Source organism: Lycorma delicatula, chromosome 3 (assembly GCF_047948215.1).
Source record: "Lycorma delicatula isolate Av1 chromosome 3, ASM4794821v1, whole genome shotgun sequence".
Taxonomy (NCBI): domain Eukaryota; kingdom Metazoa; phylum Arthropoda; class Insecta; order Hemiptera; family Fulgoridae; genus Lycorma; species Lycorma delicatula.
In genome coordinates, this window is record NC_134457.1 from 147781005 (window position 1) to 147802722 (window position 21718).

The following is a 21718-nucleotide window of genomic DNA, read 5'->3' on the forward strand; positions in this document are numbered from 1 at the left end:
AGATGGCGTACAATTAAACAATCCTTCAGTAATCAACAAGGTGTTGTCTTCATTCATCACCTATCAACACATACAGTCCACCCTCGCTCTAAAATCTACTGCAACGCTGTTAACCAAAGGCGTCCTGTCGACATCGCAACACCTATACTTACATAAATTATTGATTTTTAACTATTTTATAGTTTTTCTTAGTGCCACTGAGATTCCATGCAATATTTTCACTTTTATTCCAAAATTCTTATTTCTACATGTATACATTTTTTTAAAAAATAATAAAAACCAAAAACAGGATTTTCCAATAAAACTCAATAATAATATATTTGGTATAAAATAAACAATTTATATTTTAATTATGTCAACTAAATCAACAGTCTTAAAAAAAATGAATTGCTACATTACACATGTGCTAAGATTTTAAAGTTGTGATAAATTCAGTAAATCTTTCTAAATCTGATTCTTCTCTAAGAGCTAATAACATTTTATCTAGCAGTTCTGAGCCTTCCAAAAATGAATCCATGTTATACAAGCTGAGTCCAATTCTATGATCAGTTATTCTATCTTGATTAAAATTATATGTTCTAATTTTCTCTGATCGTGCAGAAGTCCCGAACTGAAACAAACAAATAAATATGCTGTTTTACTTGCATAAACTCTCTACAGATTATCTTCATAAAGCACACTGATGAGGACAATATGGTCATAAATGATAACAAAGAAAAGGCTGATTCCTTGAAATAGGAACCAGCCTTGAAATTATATTTTTTCTGGTTCATTTTATCTGCTAAAACTAAAAATCTTAAAATACTTAAATGTAGTTTAATGTAGTATAACATAACACAGGACTAAATCATCATTCATAGTTTTGCTAATAGTAGATTAAATTTAATATAGATGCATGTGGCAATGTATTTTAAAGAAAATTTATTTACATTTTTCAGTGTAAAACTAAATTAAAACTGTCATCAATATGAAAACCAATTTCAAGTTTTGATTAAAAAACTCACACCACAAAGTTTATGTCGCTGTAGCAACTATCTTCAGTGATTGGTAGTGCTATTTCTCAATCTGACTTCAGTAGATGTTAAGATGTTTTTCAGCGACTTCAGTCATAAGCGAGTTAAATTTGAACTATGTTAGTGTATTGTTGTCACATGACTGTATATTTTATAACATTCAATAATGTTAATGTACGATCCTTTTAGGTCAGTAGAATACTAAGGTTGTTAATGATTGTAAATTTGTGATTTCACCTATGAAGTGGTTGACAAAATTCATTCTCCACTGCACAATTCTTTTGTTTTCATTGGATCTTTGTTTGAATCTGCACTCAATTTTTCAATGTAGAGCCAGTGTGCGGTCATAACAATTCAGTTTATATTTTCCAGGGTATTGTGTTTTGGGTCTAATTATTCAATCTGTGTTTATACTGAAAGCGAAATTGCATTAAGCTGTTTTAAATTTGCGAGCTCCTATCTCGGTTTTTACATTTTATAATGATGTACTTTTTGTTCCCTTTATTTTTATTCTTAATTATATTTATTTTCCATAAGAATCAATATGACATACAAGGACCTTATCGATTTTAGCAGGCACAATTATAAAAGGTATGTTTAAATTTTAGTAGTTTTAATGTTTATTTAAGTTCACAAGATGCTGACTTTACCAAGTATTTTTATCTCAATAAAACATCCAAGACATACATTATATTTGAATCATTTTTAAATTATTTTAAACTAAAAAATACTGGTGTGTAAAAGCATGTCTGGAGATTTTAATTAACTTGTTCTCTTTAAGTTTCTTATGAGTGAATTTATAAAATGTTATAACTTATAAAAACACCTACACATTAATAAATTGAACATTAAGCACAAGATAATCAAGATATATAAAATCTTAATCATTTCACTTCTTTTATTTACATTCAACTTGGTTGTATTGAAGTGTGTTTAACTCTGAACATTTATTAATACCAGAACTACTAAAATTAATAAAAGGTTTACAATTATGTAAATGTAGATTTATCAAAGGTTTGAAATTTATGATGTAATAGTTATTCTACATCTTAATAAATTAAAATAAAAAATAAATCATTTAACGGAAAAATATTCAAAAAGAGAAAATTTTAAATAATCGAATCCCTGCTAACTGAACTAGCATTATCAAAATTCCATCTTTTCTGAATCACCATAGAAAAAAAAATATTTCTAAACAACAGGTAGGATGGCGGTTTTGAATAAGATTCCAGGACAACTACATGATCAATAGCCAATCTGCCTTGACAGAAACATTATTGTTCGAGGGCAATTAAGGCATTTCTCTCAAGGTACCACTAGACAACGGTTTATCATATGTTCCATCAACTTGCAAAGGATACTTGCATGATAACTGGAAAGGCATGATTTATCTTTGCCAGGTTTCAGTATGGGGATGACCATCCCCATACCAGTTAACATGCCAGTTATCTGGAACACCTAGTCAGAGAATATTTTATTGTAAATAGACAAAAGATGTCGTAATGTACTAACTGGGAGGGGAAATAACATACTGAACCTGATGTTATCAATTCCAGGGGAAGTATCATTGGAATTTCTCAATGCATACCTTAGTTCATCAAAAGAAAAAGGATGTTTAATTTATTTTGTGGATCTCCGACAATAAAAGCCACACTTTCTACCTGTAATTTATACCTAATTAACTCAAGTAGGATGATGTTAGTGAAACTGACCTAAAAGAGTAACCAAATGTGTTCGCCACATCAATTAGCATGGTAATGAGAATGCCGATGGAGATTGTCCTGATCCTCACATGGCCTTTACCTTTCTCCAAACAACCAATGATGGAGTTGTCTGGGTAATGGAATCAACATAGTTTAGCCATGATTTCCGCTTAGCACACTGAAACACTTGATGGCATACAGCCTTTGCATTGTTGTAGGTGCAGAACATTTCTGTTGTAGGCCTACAATTGAAATTACACAAAGCCCTGTGATGATTTCTTAACATCCTCCTGCATTTTTTGTTCCACTAAGGAAAGCAGGCCGCTTGGTTTTCCAGATGTTAGGGGGATATGTTCACATGCACTATCTAGTATCAGGTGTGCAAACATGGTAAGTTGGTGGATTGCATCACCACTTTCATCGTATTGGTTAAGTGAATTTTTGTATCTGATCCAGTCTGCCTTCCCAACCCCCTATCTGTGCAGGTGGCTCTGAGACAAATCACTACTACTGACTGGAATAACAACCAGTCTGTGATCACTTCCAAAAAAGGTTTTGATAATGAGCCCATTAAAACATGGAAATAGGGATGCTAAACACAATGACAGATCAATGAACACAGATGTACCTGATGAAAATGATACAAACATGTACAATCCATATCAACTTAGATCAATAAGCAGAGGTCTAAGTTCTGCCTTAATCAATCAACTATCCTTCCCTGAGAAGTATACGAATCCAAAGAATGGTGATGGGCATTGAAATAAACAATTATTAGGCAGGGTACTGGAATCTGGGAAAACAGACTGGACAGATCCCTCACTGATGTCAGAATTTGGAGAAAGATATAAGTTGTTGATATTCATAGTGAATGGTGCTAATATCTTCACTATATGTGCAGCCAGCACTATATTTCCTTTAGGAAATCAGCCACACCTTCTCATCCTCTGAGTTTGATAGTCACATCTTTCATAAAAATATCCGCAATAGGACACATCATCCTGTGTATGGAGGTGAGTCTCCTGTAGACACAGTATTTACTGAAGGAATTTCTTCCTTTAGTAGGATTTCAATATCCTCACTATGAGAACACAGACTGCAAACAATCCACTGAATAATATTTGTTGCCATAGTAAAAATTAATTTCCTGTTATTATAAAAACTCTGCATGCAAGCTACTATCAGGTTTTTATTTTATCATCTTTAAGAAGTACTTCACTTCTTCAGGCCCCATTTGTTGGCTGACACCAATTTCAAAAAAAAGTTATTTGTTGTAAATACTTTTACTTTAGTTAATGAATAAAAATATAATTATTTGTAAAATTTTCGTACTATTATTTTTTGAAGTCGGTTTTTATTTTTATTTTTTAAATTATTTTATTTCACAATTTTTAGTGGTAGCTGGTACCTCTATATATATATATATATATATATATATATATTATATTTAACACCCTACCAGTCTTGCATGGAATATTCTACATGGCTCATGTGCATGATTAGGGCTTTTGTCGGAATATTCCGACATCAACTTTAGTCCGGTTTAAATTCATTCACTGTCATAATATTCTATCGTTTTACATATTTTTTTTAATAGTACTCAGCAATGAGAGACAACACTAGTTAATAGTTTTAATGCAGTGTAAAATGACAGACTTTCATGTGTGATTATAATCAGTTATAACAGTGATTATAATAGTTGCTTAATTTTGCAAGAATAGTTATTTGTTGCAAATACTTTTACTTTAGTTAATAAATAAAAATAAAATTATTTGTAACTTTTTAGTACTATTATTTGTTGAAGTTGGTTTTTATTTTTATTTTTTATTGTACTTTCTATTTTCGTACTGTGCAGTCAGCAACTAAGGGTGTCGAGCCATTCGTTTTTTTTGGTATTTTTCCTAAGTTTATAATCGAATTTAAAATTTATAGGGAACCATTCCAAAAGTAAACTTTCAATCAAAAAAAAAAATTATCAAAATCAGTTTACTAACGTTGGAGATATTGCATAACATACATTAAAAAATCTGTTTTTTGAGTTATTTCCTAAGATTATCATCAGATTTGGTTAAAATTGAAATGGGACCATTCCAAAAGTATACTCTTTTGATTAAAAAGAATTTATCAGAATTGGTTCACTAATGTTGGAGACATTGTGTAACCTGCTTTTTTTGAAGTTTGTTAAAAATTGTGTATAACTTACTGAAAAAATATAAATGTGTTTTGTGAAATGTATTTGAAATTGAATGAAGCCTAGCATAAAAAAGATAAAACACAACTTAATGTGATAAAACATCAAACACCAATAAGTGTATATTAGGTCTTCATTACTCCTTCTGCCAATGTTTAAAGCATGACGCTGGGCAAAGTACAATCTTGTTGTCTTTCTAATCTGTGCAAGTGTCACAATAATATTTTTCTTTTCCCCTTTTTTTGTGTCTAGTGGCAATGGCAACATCTTGCTCTTAGGTACCCCTTCATAAGTCCATGTTGTTGTTGATACTATCCTATATGACCTAGGCTGCACCTGAAGTAAATGTGCTATAATGACATCTCTAAATTCCTAATAGGTGCATTAATTTCCCACATTCTTGTAGTATAAAAATACTATTCCAAACTGTAGTATCAAAAAGATGGAAAAAATGTTGATGTACCATCGAAATGACTTTCTAGAAGTGGAATAGTAAGAAATCATTTGATTGCTACGATCTACTCCACTCATGTTTTTGTTGTAAGCAAGAATCATGGAAGGGTTAACAACAACTTGAACTCTTTTGTTACTTACTTCTTCTGTTCCAAGTTTGTGTGTTGTGGAAATTATGAGAACATTTCTATTATCTTTCCAATTCATGACTGTTACAAAGTCTGTCTGGCAGCTTATTAATTCACTTTTCTTTAGCTTTGCACTAATAACCACTTATGGATTTCCAGCTCGATTTGTCTCAAAGTCTGTCAGGCAGCTTATTAATTCACTTTTCTTTAGCTTTGCAGTAATAACCACTTATGGATTTCCAGCTCGATTTGTCTATACGGTCTCACACAAATGCATCTGGTTTTGCATGAGTGCTTTGTTAGGTCTAAACTATTATAGAAGTAATCTAAAAGAAGTGAGTGGCCCTTCTCAATGTAATCTTGCATCAAACGTGTCACAACTTCAAAGGTGTGACCTTTTTCAGGGTTTGATAAAATAATTACCAGTGAAGATGAGAATGTTTAAAATGTAACTGTCTGGATTGTAAAGCTCATAAAGTTTAAATCTATACTTCAGCTCATTGATTCTTTATTTATTGTTGAAACGACAATCTGTCACAAAACAAAACCATGGCCTCATCAAATGACAAATTCTTTCCATAGCTATAAGATTCTGTAAAATTACCCAACATGCTTCAGGACATTATTTAGTTTGCGTAACTTAGCACCTGCAGGATCTGTCTCAACGTCATAAAAACAGACACCTAAGTATTGCCTCAAACTTATTTCTGGGCATATTTTTTTCCAAAAATCAGATGTTCATAAAGCTCCAAAGTAGACCAACAGTGTTTCATACTCGGGATTGTAAGTTGCTCGTGAGCACGCAAAACCCTAAGAACTTTTTGACCTCATCTGATATAACAGGCTTCCACCATCCACCATTGCATAATCGACTGTTTGGTAGGAGGATTTCTCTGGATAAATAACGCATGATTATTTATCCAGGCTACAATTTTGTTAAAAAGGACTTCATTAAAAATACTGTAAAAAATCTCAACAGGATCTGTAGTTTGAAGATGTACCTCTTCTTGTTCAGCAAAGTTGCGGATGAGAAAAGTGTCATTTGTAACAGTCCAGATGGCTTGTTGGTTCTGGTGATTATCATAGATGTGTTCCACAGCAAACAGAATTTTTAGATCATTAGCAATGTTTTTTTTGATATTCACTACATCATCATTTTCTACTTCAAGCTCAAAATCTAAATCATCTAGCGTGGGACTATTTGGATTTAGACCTGTACCAAAACCTATATTTATCGGTTCAAAAAGCTCACTCTCATCTTCATCACTTTCTTCATCTGATTCTAAGTCAGAAATATACTCAATAGTATTATGAGAACTAAAAAAGGGGAACTTTCATTACTGTAGTCACAGTCAATCCGAAGACCAATTTCACTATCCATACATTTTCATTTCATACCAAGTTCCATCACCTAATAAATACATAAAACAATTAGAACACTAAAAAAACAAAGTAACCCAACAGTTAGGACTTCTGAGGTTAGTTACTAAGCAAAACAACAGCTCAGACTGAATCAGATTGTGTAGAATGTAAACTACAGATCTGCCAACTCTCTGCCTGCAATAAGAAAATAATAAAAATTACCATACCGGGATCAAGCAACCCATATATGTGAAAGATAATCCAACAGACTGACATGCAACAACATAGATGAAAAAATAAACCATCTAAACCATCTATGAAAGTTCATTTAATACAAGAAGATTCTTGTCACATATGTGTGATGCTGGGCTGCGGGTTACTACCCAAACGTCACATGTGACATTAGTCTACTGAAAAAAAAACAATGCGTCACAAATATGTGACATCAGTCTATTTGAATGTCCATTTTTAGGTTCAGTAGCAAACATGCTAAATAATGTGTTTTGTATTTATTAATACAAGGAGTTGGGTACGTGATTCTATCAAACTAACAACCAATCAGTTTTCAAATTACTTACTATATTAGTCTACAGATGTTTCAAAATGAAACTTTTTTGCTAGCAATCATCATTATAATACAATCATTATTATTATTATATTATCAGTATTGAGCTGAATACTAGTTTTCTCATGTGAAAATTAATCAAATTTGGAATATTTGATTAGCATGAATATTAAAAATATATTCAATGAATGCATTTCTTCATACATAAAACTACATTTTTATTAAATAAATTAATTAAGTATAAATTTTTAAAATTACAAAAAGCAGTGTAAACTTATAAAACAAATAGAAAATACTATTTAGAGCAAATTTTTATTTAATCTATTCAGCTAAATTAGTTATTCTTAAGTAGCATGTTATTGGCAGGTGGCTGAACCAATGATAGCTGGAATCTGTATGAAAGAAATCATAGAGTGCAATGCAATGCCATTCTGTTCCATTCTGCAATATAGATTATGTAGTAGAATAAGCTTAAGCTTCCTAATAATAACCCTAAGCTTCTTTCTCAAATTATTGCATTTGACAGAGAAGCGATTATTAAGATTACATTTGACAAAGAATTATTATTCAGTTGAAAATTAATTCAACAGAATATAGCACACAGAGAGAAGCACGTAATAATCAACAGAATATTTATATGCTTCTTTGTGAATGTGCTCTAAGTATAAACCACTGTTTTAAGATATTATAATTTGTTATACTAGTATTAAATTCAAGATCTCAAATCTTGAATAATCTTTAATATTTGAGTATTCTTAGGTAATATTCCCCATTCATAATTATTAGTAATTATTTATGAGACTATTTCTAATTAGATCAATAAAAATCATCATTAAAAACTCAAAAATGAAAAAAAGATTTAAAAAAAAATCATCATTAAAACACAACATACCTGCAGTTTTCTTTTACTTTTTATATTTTTAGCTAATTCATTAATCTGAGTTTCATAGATAATAGCTCTTAGTTTCTGTATACCAATTGTTTTATTTCTTAGTTGTGATCTTTCTTCTTGACACTCGACAGTAGTACCTATAATTGATAAATAAAACATAAATATGTACAATATACAAAATGTATTTCAAAAATAAAGCTCTAATAGTGATTAAAAAGAAAATTTATTAGTATTTCAATGCACTACTGTTTATTTTAATAGTACCACTGTTTTCTATGTACTTTTTACATCAAGGTAAAGGTTTTTAGGCTCTGAGGAAACATCCATCATCATAGATTCCAATTATTTCAGTAATGTCAATTTCAACTCCTCACTCGTCTTTGCATGCATTGCTCTTTTGATTTAAAATTGATATAAGAAATTCAAGTTTTATTATAACTGATGTTGTTTAGGGAAATATGTTTTCTTCAGTTTTCATAGCAGTTAAAAAATTCATGTGCAGATGTCCTCTGATTTTTGTGCACATTTTGTTATTGGTGAATAATTTCAGAACCTATCTTCCGACCAGTTTATGATAGCTAATAATACAATAACAGTAGATATACTCTTTAAAAAAACAATTGGAGTTTTAATTTGAATACTCTAGGGTTATCCTGTTTATTATTGTGTGTTTTATCAGTTTATAGCTTGATGATGAGTATTTTTGGTGTTACAATACAATCATAATTGTATTATAACATGGAATCTTCTTCTACAAACATTGTTGAGAAATTTGTATAATTGTTGGTTGGCTAATGCAATAGATTTTCTTTCACTAGGTGTTTTTTTAATTTTGTTCTGCATTTTATATAATTTTGTTCTTCTTTTTCTTCTTCACTTCATGAATTAGGCCTGTTCTGGGGAACAATCTCCTCATCGGTCGACCAACACTCCAACTTTCTTTGGGTTTGTACTTTCTTGCCTGCAGTAGAAAATGTTCTACATTGTAAATGACTACAAGTTTCTTTTATACATTGTTTTTCTTCACTACTGAAAACATTAAATTCCCTTCTCATGTCCTCATTCAGTAATCTACCTTGCAACCTGCACCTCTTCACTGCTCTGAGAAGCCTCATTTCCATTGGACACTGTTGCTCCTTTTCTCTTCTAGAAAGTACCCACATTTTGTTACCATACAATACTACTGGTACCGCCATAGTTTTATAAAATTTAAACCTTGCATCTTTCAGAGTGTTATTTTTAAAATCTTTCTGTATTGTTCCACAGATATGTTTAATTGTTTGTCAGAGATGTTAATCTTGTTCGTCATGTCTTTGTTTTTAAAGAAAGATACATCTAAATATTTAAAGCGGGATATGTGTTCAGCTCCCTCTATGAATCATGAGACTTCACCGATGGTGAGGGATCTAGAGTGCTCAGTGATAAAGAGTAGCTGGACCAAAGGTGCAACTATATCATAGAGATATCTGTTGAGAGCCAGACTAAGGAATGATTCCTAAAAGAGGGCAGCAGCTATTTCAGTAGTTGTTAAGGGTGTAGGTCAGAAGGGCTTAAACGGCCATATCAACATACTCAATCTTCTGAGTATTGCGTAACTGAAAGTAATGGAAAACTACGGCCCTTTTTTTCCAGGAAAAAACTTAGAACTTGTTACTTTTCAAGTAACAAAGATGGAGGCACCTTCCTTGGTAAAATATTCCACAGGTAAACTAGTCCCCTGTTCGGATCTCCGGGTGGGGACTACTAAGGAAGGGGTCACCAGAAAATTAAAAAATAACATTCTACGAGTCAGAGCATAGAATGTTAAAAGTCTAAAAAAGGATTGGTAGGTTAGAAAACTTAAAGAGGGAAATGGATAGGTTTAACATAGATCTAGTAGGAATTAACGAAGTTCAGTGAGAAGAGGAAAACAACTTTTGGACAGGTAATTTTAGAATAATTAACTCAGCGTCAAATAAAGCGCAGGGAGGAGTAAGTTTTATAATGAACATGCAAAGATAGGGAAGAGAGTAGAGTACTTCAAAAAGCTTAGCGATAGAATCATTGTAATAAGGATAAAATCAAAACCTAAGTGAATGTTTCTTAACGTTGTCTTGGTGAGGTCATGATGAGGTCTTAGTGTGTATATGAAGAAATTGTCGAAGCAATTACACACATAAAAGGAGATGAAAATTTAATAATAGTTGGATATTGGAATGCAAGCATCAAAATAGGCAAGGAAGTAGATATTGTGGTGAATACAGGCTGGGCAAAAGGAATGAAAGAGACCGACTTATTGAGTTTTGCACAAAGTGTAACTTAATAAATGCAAACACCCAGTTTAAAAATTATAATAGCAGAACATACAAATAGAAAAAGCCTGGTGATACTCCAAGATATCAGATAGATTATATCACAGTTAAACAAAGATTTAAAAATCAACTCCTTGACTGCAAAGCATATCATGGAGCAGACATTGAAAGCAACCATGATTAGTGATAATGAAATGTAGACTGAGGTTTAAAAACCTAAAGAAAAGATGTCAGATGAATGAGTGGAATTTAGAGGAAGAGAGGTAAAAAATATTTTTGAGGAGGACATCACAAGAGGTCTGACTAAAATCGATAAGGTAGAAAATATAGAAGAAGAACGGAGAATGTTAAAAAGGAAATTCTTAAATAAGCAGAAGTGAACTTAGGTGGAACAAAGAAAATGTGCAGAAAACCTTGGATATCAAAGGATACATTACAGCTGATGGATGACCATAGAAAGTATAAAAATGCTAGTGATAAAGGTAAAAAAAAGGAACTGTCGACAACTAAGAAATACTATAAACAGGAAGTGCAAACTAGCAAAAGAAGAGTGGATCAAAGAAAAGTGTTCAAGAGTGGAAAGAGAAATGATCATTAGTAAAATACATGGAGCATAGATGAAAGTTAAAGAAAATTTTAAGGTTCATAAATTAAAATCTAATGTGTTAAATAAAGATGATATACTGATTTATAATATGAAAGAAAAGGTCAATAGCTGGGTGGAATGTATTGAAGAGTTATACAGAGGAAATGAATTACAAACTGGTGTTACAAAGGAAGAAGAGGGAGTTGGAAGAGGATGAAAAGGGAAATACAATACTGAGATCTCAATTTAATAGAGCATTAAAAAACTGGAATGGCAGAAAGGGTCCTGGGATAGATGGGATACCTGCAGAATTACTGCACAGTGCAGATGACGAAGCAGTAAATAGATTATGCAAACTGGTGTGGTATTTACGAAAAAGGGGAAGTTCTGTCAGATTTTAAAAAGAGTATTATTGTCATCATACCAAAGAAAGCAGGAGCAGATAAATGTGAAGAATACAGAACAATTAGCTTAACTAGTCATGCATCAAAAATCTTAACTAGAATTCTGTACCGAAGAATTGAGAGGAGAATGGAAGAAGTGTTAAGAGAAGACCAATTTGGTTTCAGGAAAAATATAGGGACAAGGGAAGCAATTTTAGGCCTCAGATTAATAGTAGAAGGAATATTAAAGAAAAACAAACCAACATTCTTGGCACTTGTAGACCTAGAAAAGGCATTCGATAACGTAGACTGGAATAAAATGTTCAGCATTTAAAAAAAATTAGGGTTCACATAAAGAGATACAAGAACTGCTAACATTTACAGGAGCCAAACTGCAACATTAATAAATGAAGAGTATAAGAAAGAAGCTGTAACAAAAAAGGAGTCTGATAAGGATGTTCCCTATCCCCATTACTTTTTAATCTTTACATAGAATTAGCAGTTAATGATACTAAAGAACAATTTAGATCCAGAGTAACAGTGCAAGGTAAAAAGATAAAGATGCTACAATTTGCTGATGATATAGTAATTCTAGCTGAGAGTGAAAAAGACTTAGAAGAAATAATAAATGGCATAGATGAAGTCCTACGCAATAATTACTGAATGAAAATAAACAAGAACAAAACAAAAGTAATGAAATGTAACAAAACGAAAGTAAGGTAACAAAAGTAGAAATAATGTAGATGGACCACTGAATGTAAAAATAGGAAGAGAAATGATTATGGAGGTAGAAGAATTTTGTTAATTGGGAAGTACAATTACTAAAGATGGAGAAGCAGGAGCGATATAAAATGCCAAACAACACAGGTGAAACAAGTTTTTAGTCAGAAATATAATTTGCTTACATCAAAAATTAATTTAAACATCAGGACAACATCCAAGTAAATCTTGGACGTTCCAAGTACTCGAGATGAAAAGATTAGAAGCTTTTGAAATGTGGTGGTGTAGAATATTAAAAATCAGATGGGTGGATAAAGTGACGAAGAGGTGTTGCAGGAAACTGATGAAGAAAGAAGCATTTGGAAAAATATAGTTAAAAGAAGAGGCAGACTTATAGACCACATGTTAAGGCATCCTGGAATAGTCGCTTAGATATTGGGGGGACAGGTAGCAGGGAAAATCATCCAGGCAGACAACATTTGGAATATGTAAAACAAATTGTTAGGGATGTAGGATTTACACCAAAGTGAAACAACTGGCACTAAATAGGGAATCTTGGGGAGCTGCATCAAACCAGTCAGATGACTGAAGATAAAAAAAAAACATGTTCAAGAATATTATTATTGAGTAAAATTTTCGATCTTATTGGATCCTTTTCTAAAAAAGCCAAAACTTTTGTCTTTCATACGGACATCCTTAATGTGTACTCTATATTACACATATTTTGCAGCATGAAAATTCCCTTTTGCAGTTTATCTTAGGTTTCCTGAATCATAATGACATCATTTGCATAAAATGTAAATAAATATGTCTTCACGTAACTGTATCTCAGAGTCAAAACCTTATCAATTTATACAATTTTACCAGAAAAAAATCAGTTAAAAAAATAAAATAAATTATTATGACTGGCAATAAAGATTTCCTGGAAGTTAATAGAAGTAGGGTGTCATCCTACTTCTCATAAATGGTATGTTGCTAGCACAATTTTCCCTCTCTCTGTTACTGATTAACACTTGAATAGAATCACTCTCATTCTTAAACTAGCAGATTTATAAATGCTTTAATAAGCATCAAATGCATGTACATTATTTTAAATCTTGAGTGGACCCTTAACAAATCTTGAGTAGCCCTTATTGTACTAACAGTAGGTAAGACAAGTATAAAATTCTTTCACTTGTACAAATAAAATAAAACTACCCTAACAATTTATGAATGAAATTTAGATCTATTTCACTTATAGTCTAACAGTAACTCACCGAACCATTTACTGTTCTCATTTACTGTCCACTCTGGAGTTACTTGTGACATCACCTTAATCGCATCGAACATGTATGCCTAGAAATTTGCTTCTTCACTGACCTCCTCACAGAATACTCTTGCTGACTAACATCTCGCAGAACTCCCCTCACAGACTCACATCATATCGTCTTGCTTAGACTGATTTCAACTGGTCTTCCCTAGAGTATTTATACTCCTATCCTCTTTACCTGCCGGACCAGACCCAACTCGAAGCATGAGAACAATCGTTCACCCTCACATTTTCCGATGAAATTACAAACCTGGGTGGTAACTCATCTCACGGAACATTTATTTAGGTGTGTCCGTGGGCAGTATTACAAAAGATGATTGTTAAACTGATCTGTTACCTTTACTAAAAAGGTTTCTTTTCTTTTAGCCCCCTTTCTGGATTTCTTCCATTATTATATTTTCTACTACTTTCCTCTTAATTGGCAGGAACTCCTTACTCAGGTCTGTTATACCAGTCTCATTACAATACATTATCAACTACATTGTACATATATTTATGTAGGTGTGAATTATGAATTATTGTTACATTCACTATTTTCACATATACACACCAACACTGTAGGATGCTGGTCAATAAAAATGTAATTTATTTCACAAAATTTTGTGAAGGAGTTTGTTACAATGATGATATTGTACATCAGTTTAAAAATTACACAACAGATGCACAATATCTATACTTTGATATAACATAGTACTACAATAATAAATTAGGGAGGAAATGCTAAAATACTGTAAATTAATGTTAGCAGCTACATCTTATAATTTAAGTTCAATTCACAAAACTATAAGTGACAGGTACCTGTTGGTATGTGTATTATACGAACAGCACTATCAGTTGTATTGACATGTTGACCACCAGCTCCACTAGCTCGTTTTGTTTCAATCTTTAAATCACTATCCTTAATAACCACTTCAACCTAAAGATGACATATTTTTTTTAACAATAAAGAAATAAAAATTAGTTAATTTTTTGTTATCCAGTATGAGATGAGGATGTCATATGTTTGGAAATAAAAATGTAGAATTTTTTCAGTACCTCTGAACCAAAGTTGTATTAAAACACAAAAAACTTCTGTTATATTATGAAACTAGATGTGTAAAAAATGTTATTAGAGACAGAAACATACAGAAAGTGAATAAAAATTGGATTTATTAAACATAAATGTACTTATATAGAAAATAACATAAAGATACTGTTACGTTATTGGTTTTATTTCAATTAAAGCTTATGTCATGTAAGATGTTCCACTGAAAATTGAACATTATTGATTTACTTTACAATTACCACGGAGTATATATATATATATATATATAAAGAAAAAACTAACAATTAAAAGAAATAAATATATTAGTAAAATATTATGGTACACTTAAATAAATAAAATTTTTAAATCATAATTAGTTATCTGGACACGTCCTAATTTTCATTTTTTCACTCTTTTCTGTCAAAAACTGCCATTACAGAGTTATGTAACCTTAAAAAACCTTGATTTTTAAAATTATTTAATGTTAATTAGAAAAAGTAGGTTATTCTTTTTTTTTATTTTTATGTATTTGTATAGTTATATTCTTATATACCGATAAGAAAAGTAAATTTTATAATGATACATAAGATTACGATGAGGACTTTCTGAATTTAACTAAACTAAGATTTACCAAAACAGAGAAGAGAATCGTGTAATTCTAATGAATGTATAATAGATAATTCTTTAATAATAATGATATCATCAAACTAAAAAAATTAAGAAATAGAATACCTCTGCCATACACATAATATAAAAAATGGTTTTTAACTAATAAATAAATTAAATAATATTTAAATTAAAAATAATACAAAAATCGTTTTAATCAAAATATATATATATATATATATTTTTTTAATTTATTTTTTAATACGTAATATAAGTAATCAAATATATTTTGAATTTGAAGGAAAATTTTATTATCAGACAGAAGGAATTTATCAGAAATATTCATTCAACACTTAGAAAAATAGTGTATGGTATTACACATAAACATATTTTATTATGGGTAAGATATGTCTATGACATATTAGTAATATATAATGAAAATATAATAAATGGCAATAATGTTAAAAATAAACTAATTATAACAAAAATTTTTAATTTATACATGAACTCAAAATAAATTACAATATCAATTATCTACCTAGATATTGAAATGGTTAACAACAAAATTATAACTGATGTTTATAGGAAACCTAATAATTTATATACAATTCACAAATCATCAAACACACTTTGAATACAGAAATTAAACACTTACAAAAATATGATCCATAGAGCATTTACATAAATAAGCAGAAATGAAAATAAAACGGATGAAAAAATTGAATACATTAAAAATAATGCAAATATAAATGGTTATAATAATAGTTTTATTAATAAACTGCTTATAAAATATAAAAATAACAAAAATAGTTTGAAAAAATCATACTTAAAATCACAATAATGATGATAACAATAACAATAAAGAACCAACTTAACAAAAGAATGTTACTTTTAAATATCAAAATAACTAAAAACACTAAAATAATACAAAATACTAAATAAATAACCAATAATATTTAATAAAAATAAATATCATATTTGTTATAAATCAAAAACCTATTTAATGGTGTGTATGAATATATGGTTTAATAATATATATATATATATATATATACAGGTTGATATTTAAGTATAGAAAAAGCTTTACACGGCATATCCGAGAGGTATTTGAAGGTAGAAAGAAATGGGGTTCTACATAGTTAAAAGAATCTCCATTATAATAGTGGCTTTTTAATTTTTGTTTGCCATCTTGGAACCACCTTATTGAATCAAACTTAGTTTTTTTAAATGAGAAGCTGGACATATGACACATGATTTCGATTTAGAATTTTACAAGAAAACAATGATGAAACCCATTTTTTTGTTAATTCCTTCCTTATCAAGTTATAAGATTCAAATTTGCAATAATGGAAAAATCATGTTAACAATAAAACAAGGTAAAACACGCTGCATGAAAAATATTACTGCATCTTACATTGATAATGCATACAATATCTAACTTTAAACAGTACTATAATATTGATAATAATAAACAACTAATAATTAACAACACAACAATTTTAACGACTATATCAACTGATATTATTTACTTTAAATATTACAATATTCATTTTAAAATGTTTGTATTGTAAATTACTAATAAAATAAATCTTGAATGTATACCATTCTACAATAAATGTTCACAATGCTTCCCCTCTATAGCTTGGCAGTGTGCTAACCTTAAGTAATATCCGTTTATAACTTATATCATGTCTGGTGGTACACGAGCAGAATTGTCCATTATTCTTCTTTTCAATTCATCAATGTCTGCAGGTTTTGTTTTGTAAGCATTATGTTTTAGGAACCCCCAAAAAAATAAATCTAGAGGAGATAGGTCTGGGGACCTGGCAGGCTATTCTATTGCCTATCCGTTGATTTGGTAGATGTTCATTTAAAATTTGCCATGTCCTTAAATAAAAAAGAGGTGGTGCCCCATCTTGTTAAAGCCTTACATTACTATTTAATTTGTCTAACATTTTCCTGGATATTTGGTAAAATCATCCTCTAAAATACAATACAATGGCCAACGACTCCTGCTCAAATGTTCATTTTCTGAGGGTACTATGTATCAGCTTCCAACATCCATCTGGGATTATTATTGCTCCCATGTCGACAGTTTTGCTTATTCACATGGCCATTTAACATAGAAGTTGCTTCATCAGTAAATATTATTGAATTAGAAAAATCTGCATGTCAAATTTTTGCATATCACAATATTCAACTCAGCGGTCAAAATCATCTTCTGAAAGTTCTTGCACCAGGTGTACCTTACAAGGGTGAAATTTATTTGTTTTAAGAATTTTCTGAACTGAAAAATTTCTGGTGCCATGTTGAACAACAACTTCCCAAATCAATAAATGAAGGTCTTCAACAAAGAAGTGCAATACATCTAATGACTTTGCATCAGTTGAGACAGCTCTTGGTCTACTGGGGACGATTCTTTATAGTAACAGTTTCTTCAAACTGCTGTACTGTCACAGTCTATTTACTTATAGGTTCTTGTTTGGAAATCTATTATTAAATTAATCACATACCTCTTGTAAAAGCTAAACTCTGTAATCATACCTGTATATCATCAACAGAGTTATTCTTTCAGTTTCATATAAAGAAGGCGTTGTTACTTGAAGATTTAATTAATATTTAATAAAACTAAATAAATGAACAAGGAAACTAATAATAAAACTTTAACCAAAAAAACAAACTTGAACTACTAGGCCTACAACTTAACTTTTACTAGAACTATCAAATTTTACCATTACAACTAAAATGATGAAATAACGAGTTAATATGTTGCATTGTTTCAATGTAATACAAACCGCATTGTTGTAAACTAACAGCTGATAAGTAACAAATATCAGCTGATATTAACACTGGAAATTAATTTTTATTAACAACATAAGTTGATATAGCTGTATAATTTATTGTTGTGTTGTTAATTATTAGTTATTGTTTATTATTATCAATATTACAACACTGTTTAAAGTTTGTTATTGTATACATTATGAATGTAAAAAGGAATAAAATTGTTCATGCAGGGTGTTTTACCTCATTTTATTGTTAAGCCGATTGTCTGTCATCGCCAATTTGAATGCTTATAACTCGATAATGAAGATATTAACAGAAAAATGGGTTTCACCACTGTTATTCTTGTAAATTTTTAAATCAAAATCATGTGTCATATGTCTAACTTACCTACTTACTTAAACAAGAATTAAATTTGATTCAATATGGCAGATCCAAGATGGTGAACAAAAATTAAAAAGACACCATAAAACAGATTTTTTAACTACGTAGAACCCAATTTCTTTCTGCCTCCAAATACCTCTCAGTTAAGCAGTATAAAGCTGTTTCTCTACTTAAATATCACGCTGAGTATACAAAGTCTGTTCAGAAAATAACCAAACATTTTTAATTTTGCGCCAATGGAGCATGTGGTCAGCAGCATTGTGTTCCACATAATCTCATCTGTTATGACATGCTCTTGGATTGCTGACATCTCATTCAGTTTTCGTTTTATTGTTATTTGAATGCAACATGTTTAAGTATTAGTAACGATTTTTTTAATGTGTGATTTTCAGGAGCAAAGATACAAGGTAAAATTTTACGTGAGACTGGGGAAAACTTTCACAAAAACATTTTAACTTTTGAAACAAGCTTATGGAGATGATGCTTTGGGTCATACGCAATGTTACAAATAATTTTCACATTTTAAAGGTGGTTGTCAGTCAACTGAAGATGACCTTCGACCATAAAATGTTTTCAACTTCAACTGATGACACACACTTTCAGAAAATCAACGACCTGGTGTAAGCAAATCACTGATTGACTGTCAGAGATCTTGCACAAAGGGTTAGCATCTCAACTGGATTATGCCATGACATTTTGACTGAAAAATTGAACATGCATGGAGTTGTAGCAATTTGTTCCTTGTTTGATAACCAAACAGCAGAAAGAGCATTGAGTGGATGTTTGTCAGTAACTTCTTGAACAAGCCAATAATGATGAAATACTCATGCAAAGGATCGTAACGGAAGATGAAAGCTGGGTTTACTGCTATGACACGGAGACAAAAGTTCAATCATCACAATAGACAGGCAAAAGATCTCCACGTCCCAAAAAAGCACATCAGTCTTGAACCAATGTCAAAGTGATGCTCTTTGGTTTTTACAATTTTAATGGAATTGTGCATTTAAATTCTTGCCTCAGGGTGAAACAGTGAACTGTTCTTACTATCAAGGTGTTTTACAACATTACATGAAAAAAATCCCCAAAAAGAGACCGAGTTGTGGCAAGACAACAGTGGGTGCATAGTCTTTTCACTATGACAATGCACCTGCACACTCAGGTTTGTCAATTTGTCAGTTTTGTGCCAAAAATCAGATAACTGTCCTCCCTCAGTCTCCCTACTCACCAGACCTGGCTCCTTGCAACTTTCTCTTATTTCCAAAATTAAAATCAGCTGAAAGGGACATTTTGAAACTACTGATAACATTAAAGCAAATTCGTCACAGACCTTAAAGGCCATTTCAAATGAAGCTAGCCAGGACTGCTTTGTGGAAGTGGAAAAACTGCTCGGAAAAGTGTGTGAATAGAATAGCAGAGGATGTATATAATCCAGAGCGATGTAAGCAATATTAAGATGAAAAATTATTTATTAAAATATATAAATAATAAATAATCCATTATAGTGCTGCGCTTCTCATTCAGGCCACAAGGTGGCAATCTGCTAAATACTCATGCTCCTTTCTTATGGCGAGCCACTCCCAAGACATTTTTCAATATAAGTCTTATTGAAACTGAAGGCAAGGCTGTAAGTCTTGATGAAAAGTATTTATATGATTTTGATTTACAAATACCAATTCATGATGCAGACGATAATGAAAACCACTAAAATACAATGTTCCGAAAATTTTTTAATATCAATAAACTTAAGAGTACATCTTAAACATTAATCTTTCTAAATTAGTACCAGATCAATGCCAAATATATGATTCCATCTCTTAAAATATCCAAAGTATCAGAAAAAGTATTTTTTTTAGATGTTCCTGGAGGCACTGGGAAAACCTTCTTGATTAATTTACTTTTCGCATATGTCGACAGGTAACTTGGGTCTTGGTGTAGCATCATCAGGCATCACTGTGATGCTCCTCACTGGTGGTAGGACTGCTCATCCAACTTTTGATTTACCATTAAATTTATCATGTGGACAAGAGTCAGTTTGCTCTGTACATAAAAATAATCCTCTTGTAAAAATTTTACACAATACAAAACTTATTGTATGGGATGGATGCACCATGTTCACGCTCATGTTGAAACAACTGACTGGACTCTCAGAGACATTAGGTCTTGTGATAAGTTAATGGGAGGCATAATTTTTGTCTTTTTACTGGAGGTTTTTGACAAACTTTGCCAGTGCGGGCAAAGTCGCAACACGGATACTAGTATACTTTATATTTATTTATATCACTGAATTGTCATTGAATTGCTCTGATGGTACATGGCACCTAGAACCTTGTGATAACACTGAAAAAAGCTGTTTGAAGTTTTTGGAGTGGTGGCCCTGAAAAGGACTGTATGTTTGGAGAGGTTGCTATGAGAGGAGCCGTTGAGTCCGGTAGCTGGTTTCAGGAGATACTGGTTTGATTTTAATCTAGGAGTTGTGGCTCGTCTACTGGAATCAGACTGAGCTTCCCCTCAGTGGCAATTGAGTCCCACTACAGTGTGGCAATGGTGGACCCCAGCCCTGCAGTGTTGAGTTGGCAACTACTTTTAGGGAATATCTCCAAAAGAAAAAAGTATTACTAAAGGTCTGGATAATTCTTATTGATTTGGGTTATTTTACCTTCTGCTGATGTAGCTGAGGCAGTTCTCTCCAAGCAATCCTATGTTGGACCAGCTCCTGCTGGTAGGCTTGCTGGTTGGCCCACTAGCCAGGACACTTGATGCCCAGCAAGCTGAGGCGGGAAGTCCATGATAGAATGGCTCTTGTTGTACAGTTATCTTGCTTATAAAGATGGCCAGTATGGTGGGGTTGTGCCCCACCCACCACACTGTGTGGGATGTCAGTGATCAGTTTGCTTGGTAGAAAGGGTACTTAAGCAGGCACATAGGTATACTGTAATTCCTACTGACTTCTGAAGACCTAGTGACGTGCTTAATAATATGAAGCACAACATGAATATATATATATATAAAACATATAGACATATATTTATATCACCAAATTTTCTACCTCACTTCATTTTCTCTGTCCGCCAATTTGACTTTTTTTTTTAATTTATACATTAAGAACAGATTGAAATAATTTTAAAAAAGCTAAAAAATTATTTTAACTTTGAAGATTCTAAACATTAATTCTCAATAAATATTAGATTTTATTGAGTAACGTTTTATTAGATAAAATGTTAAACCTTTTATTAGCAACAAATCATTTGATTAACACCTAATGTATGACTGATGGTTACAGTGAATTGCAAAAATTATGAAATCAGACAATTTTGTGCTTGTTTTCAG

General features: G+C 31.3%; 1 protein-coding gene across 1 annotated transcript in view; it reads right to left on the reverse strand.

Moving 5' to 3' along the window:
• Positions 1-301: 301 nt before the first annotated feature.
• mRF1 (mitochondrial translation release factor 1) overlaps positions 302-21718 on the reverse strand; it is a 35130-nt gene continuing 13713 nt past the window's right edge. Inside the window, exons 5-7 of the mRNA XM_075360774.1 lie at positions 14391-14512; positions 8308-8440; positions 302-610 (exon numbers count right to left, since the gene is read on the reverse strand). Of these exons, the coding sequence (XP_075216889.1) occupies positions 407-610; positions 8308-8440; positions 14391-14512 (459 nt within the window). The 3' untranslated portion in view covers positions 302-406. The remainder of the gene's footprint in view (positions 611-8307; positions 8441-14390; positions 14513-21718) is intronic.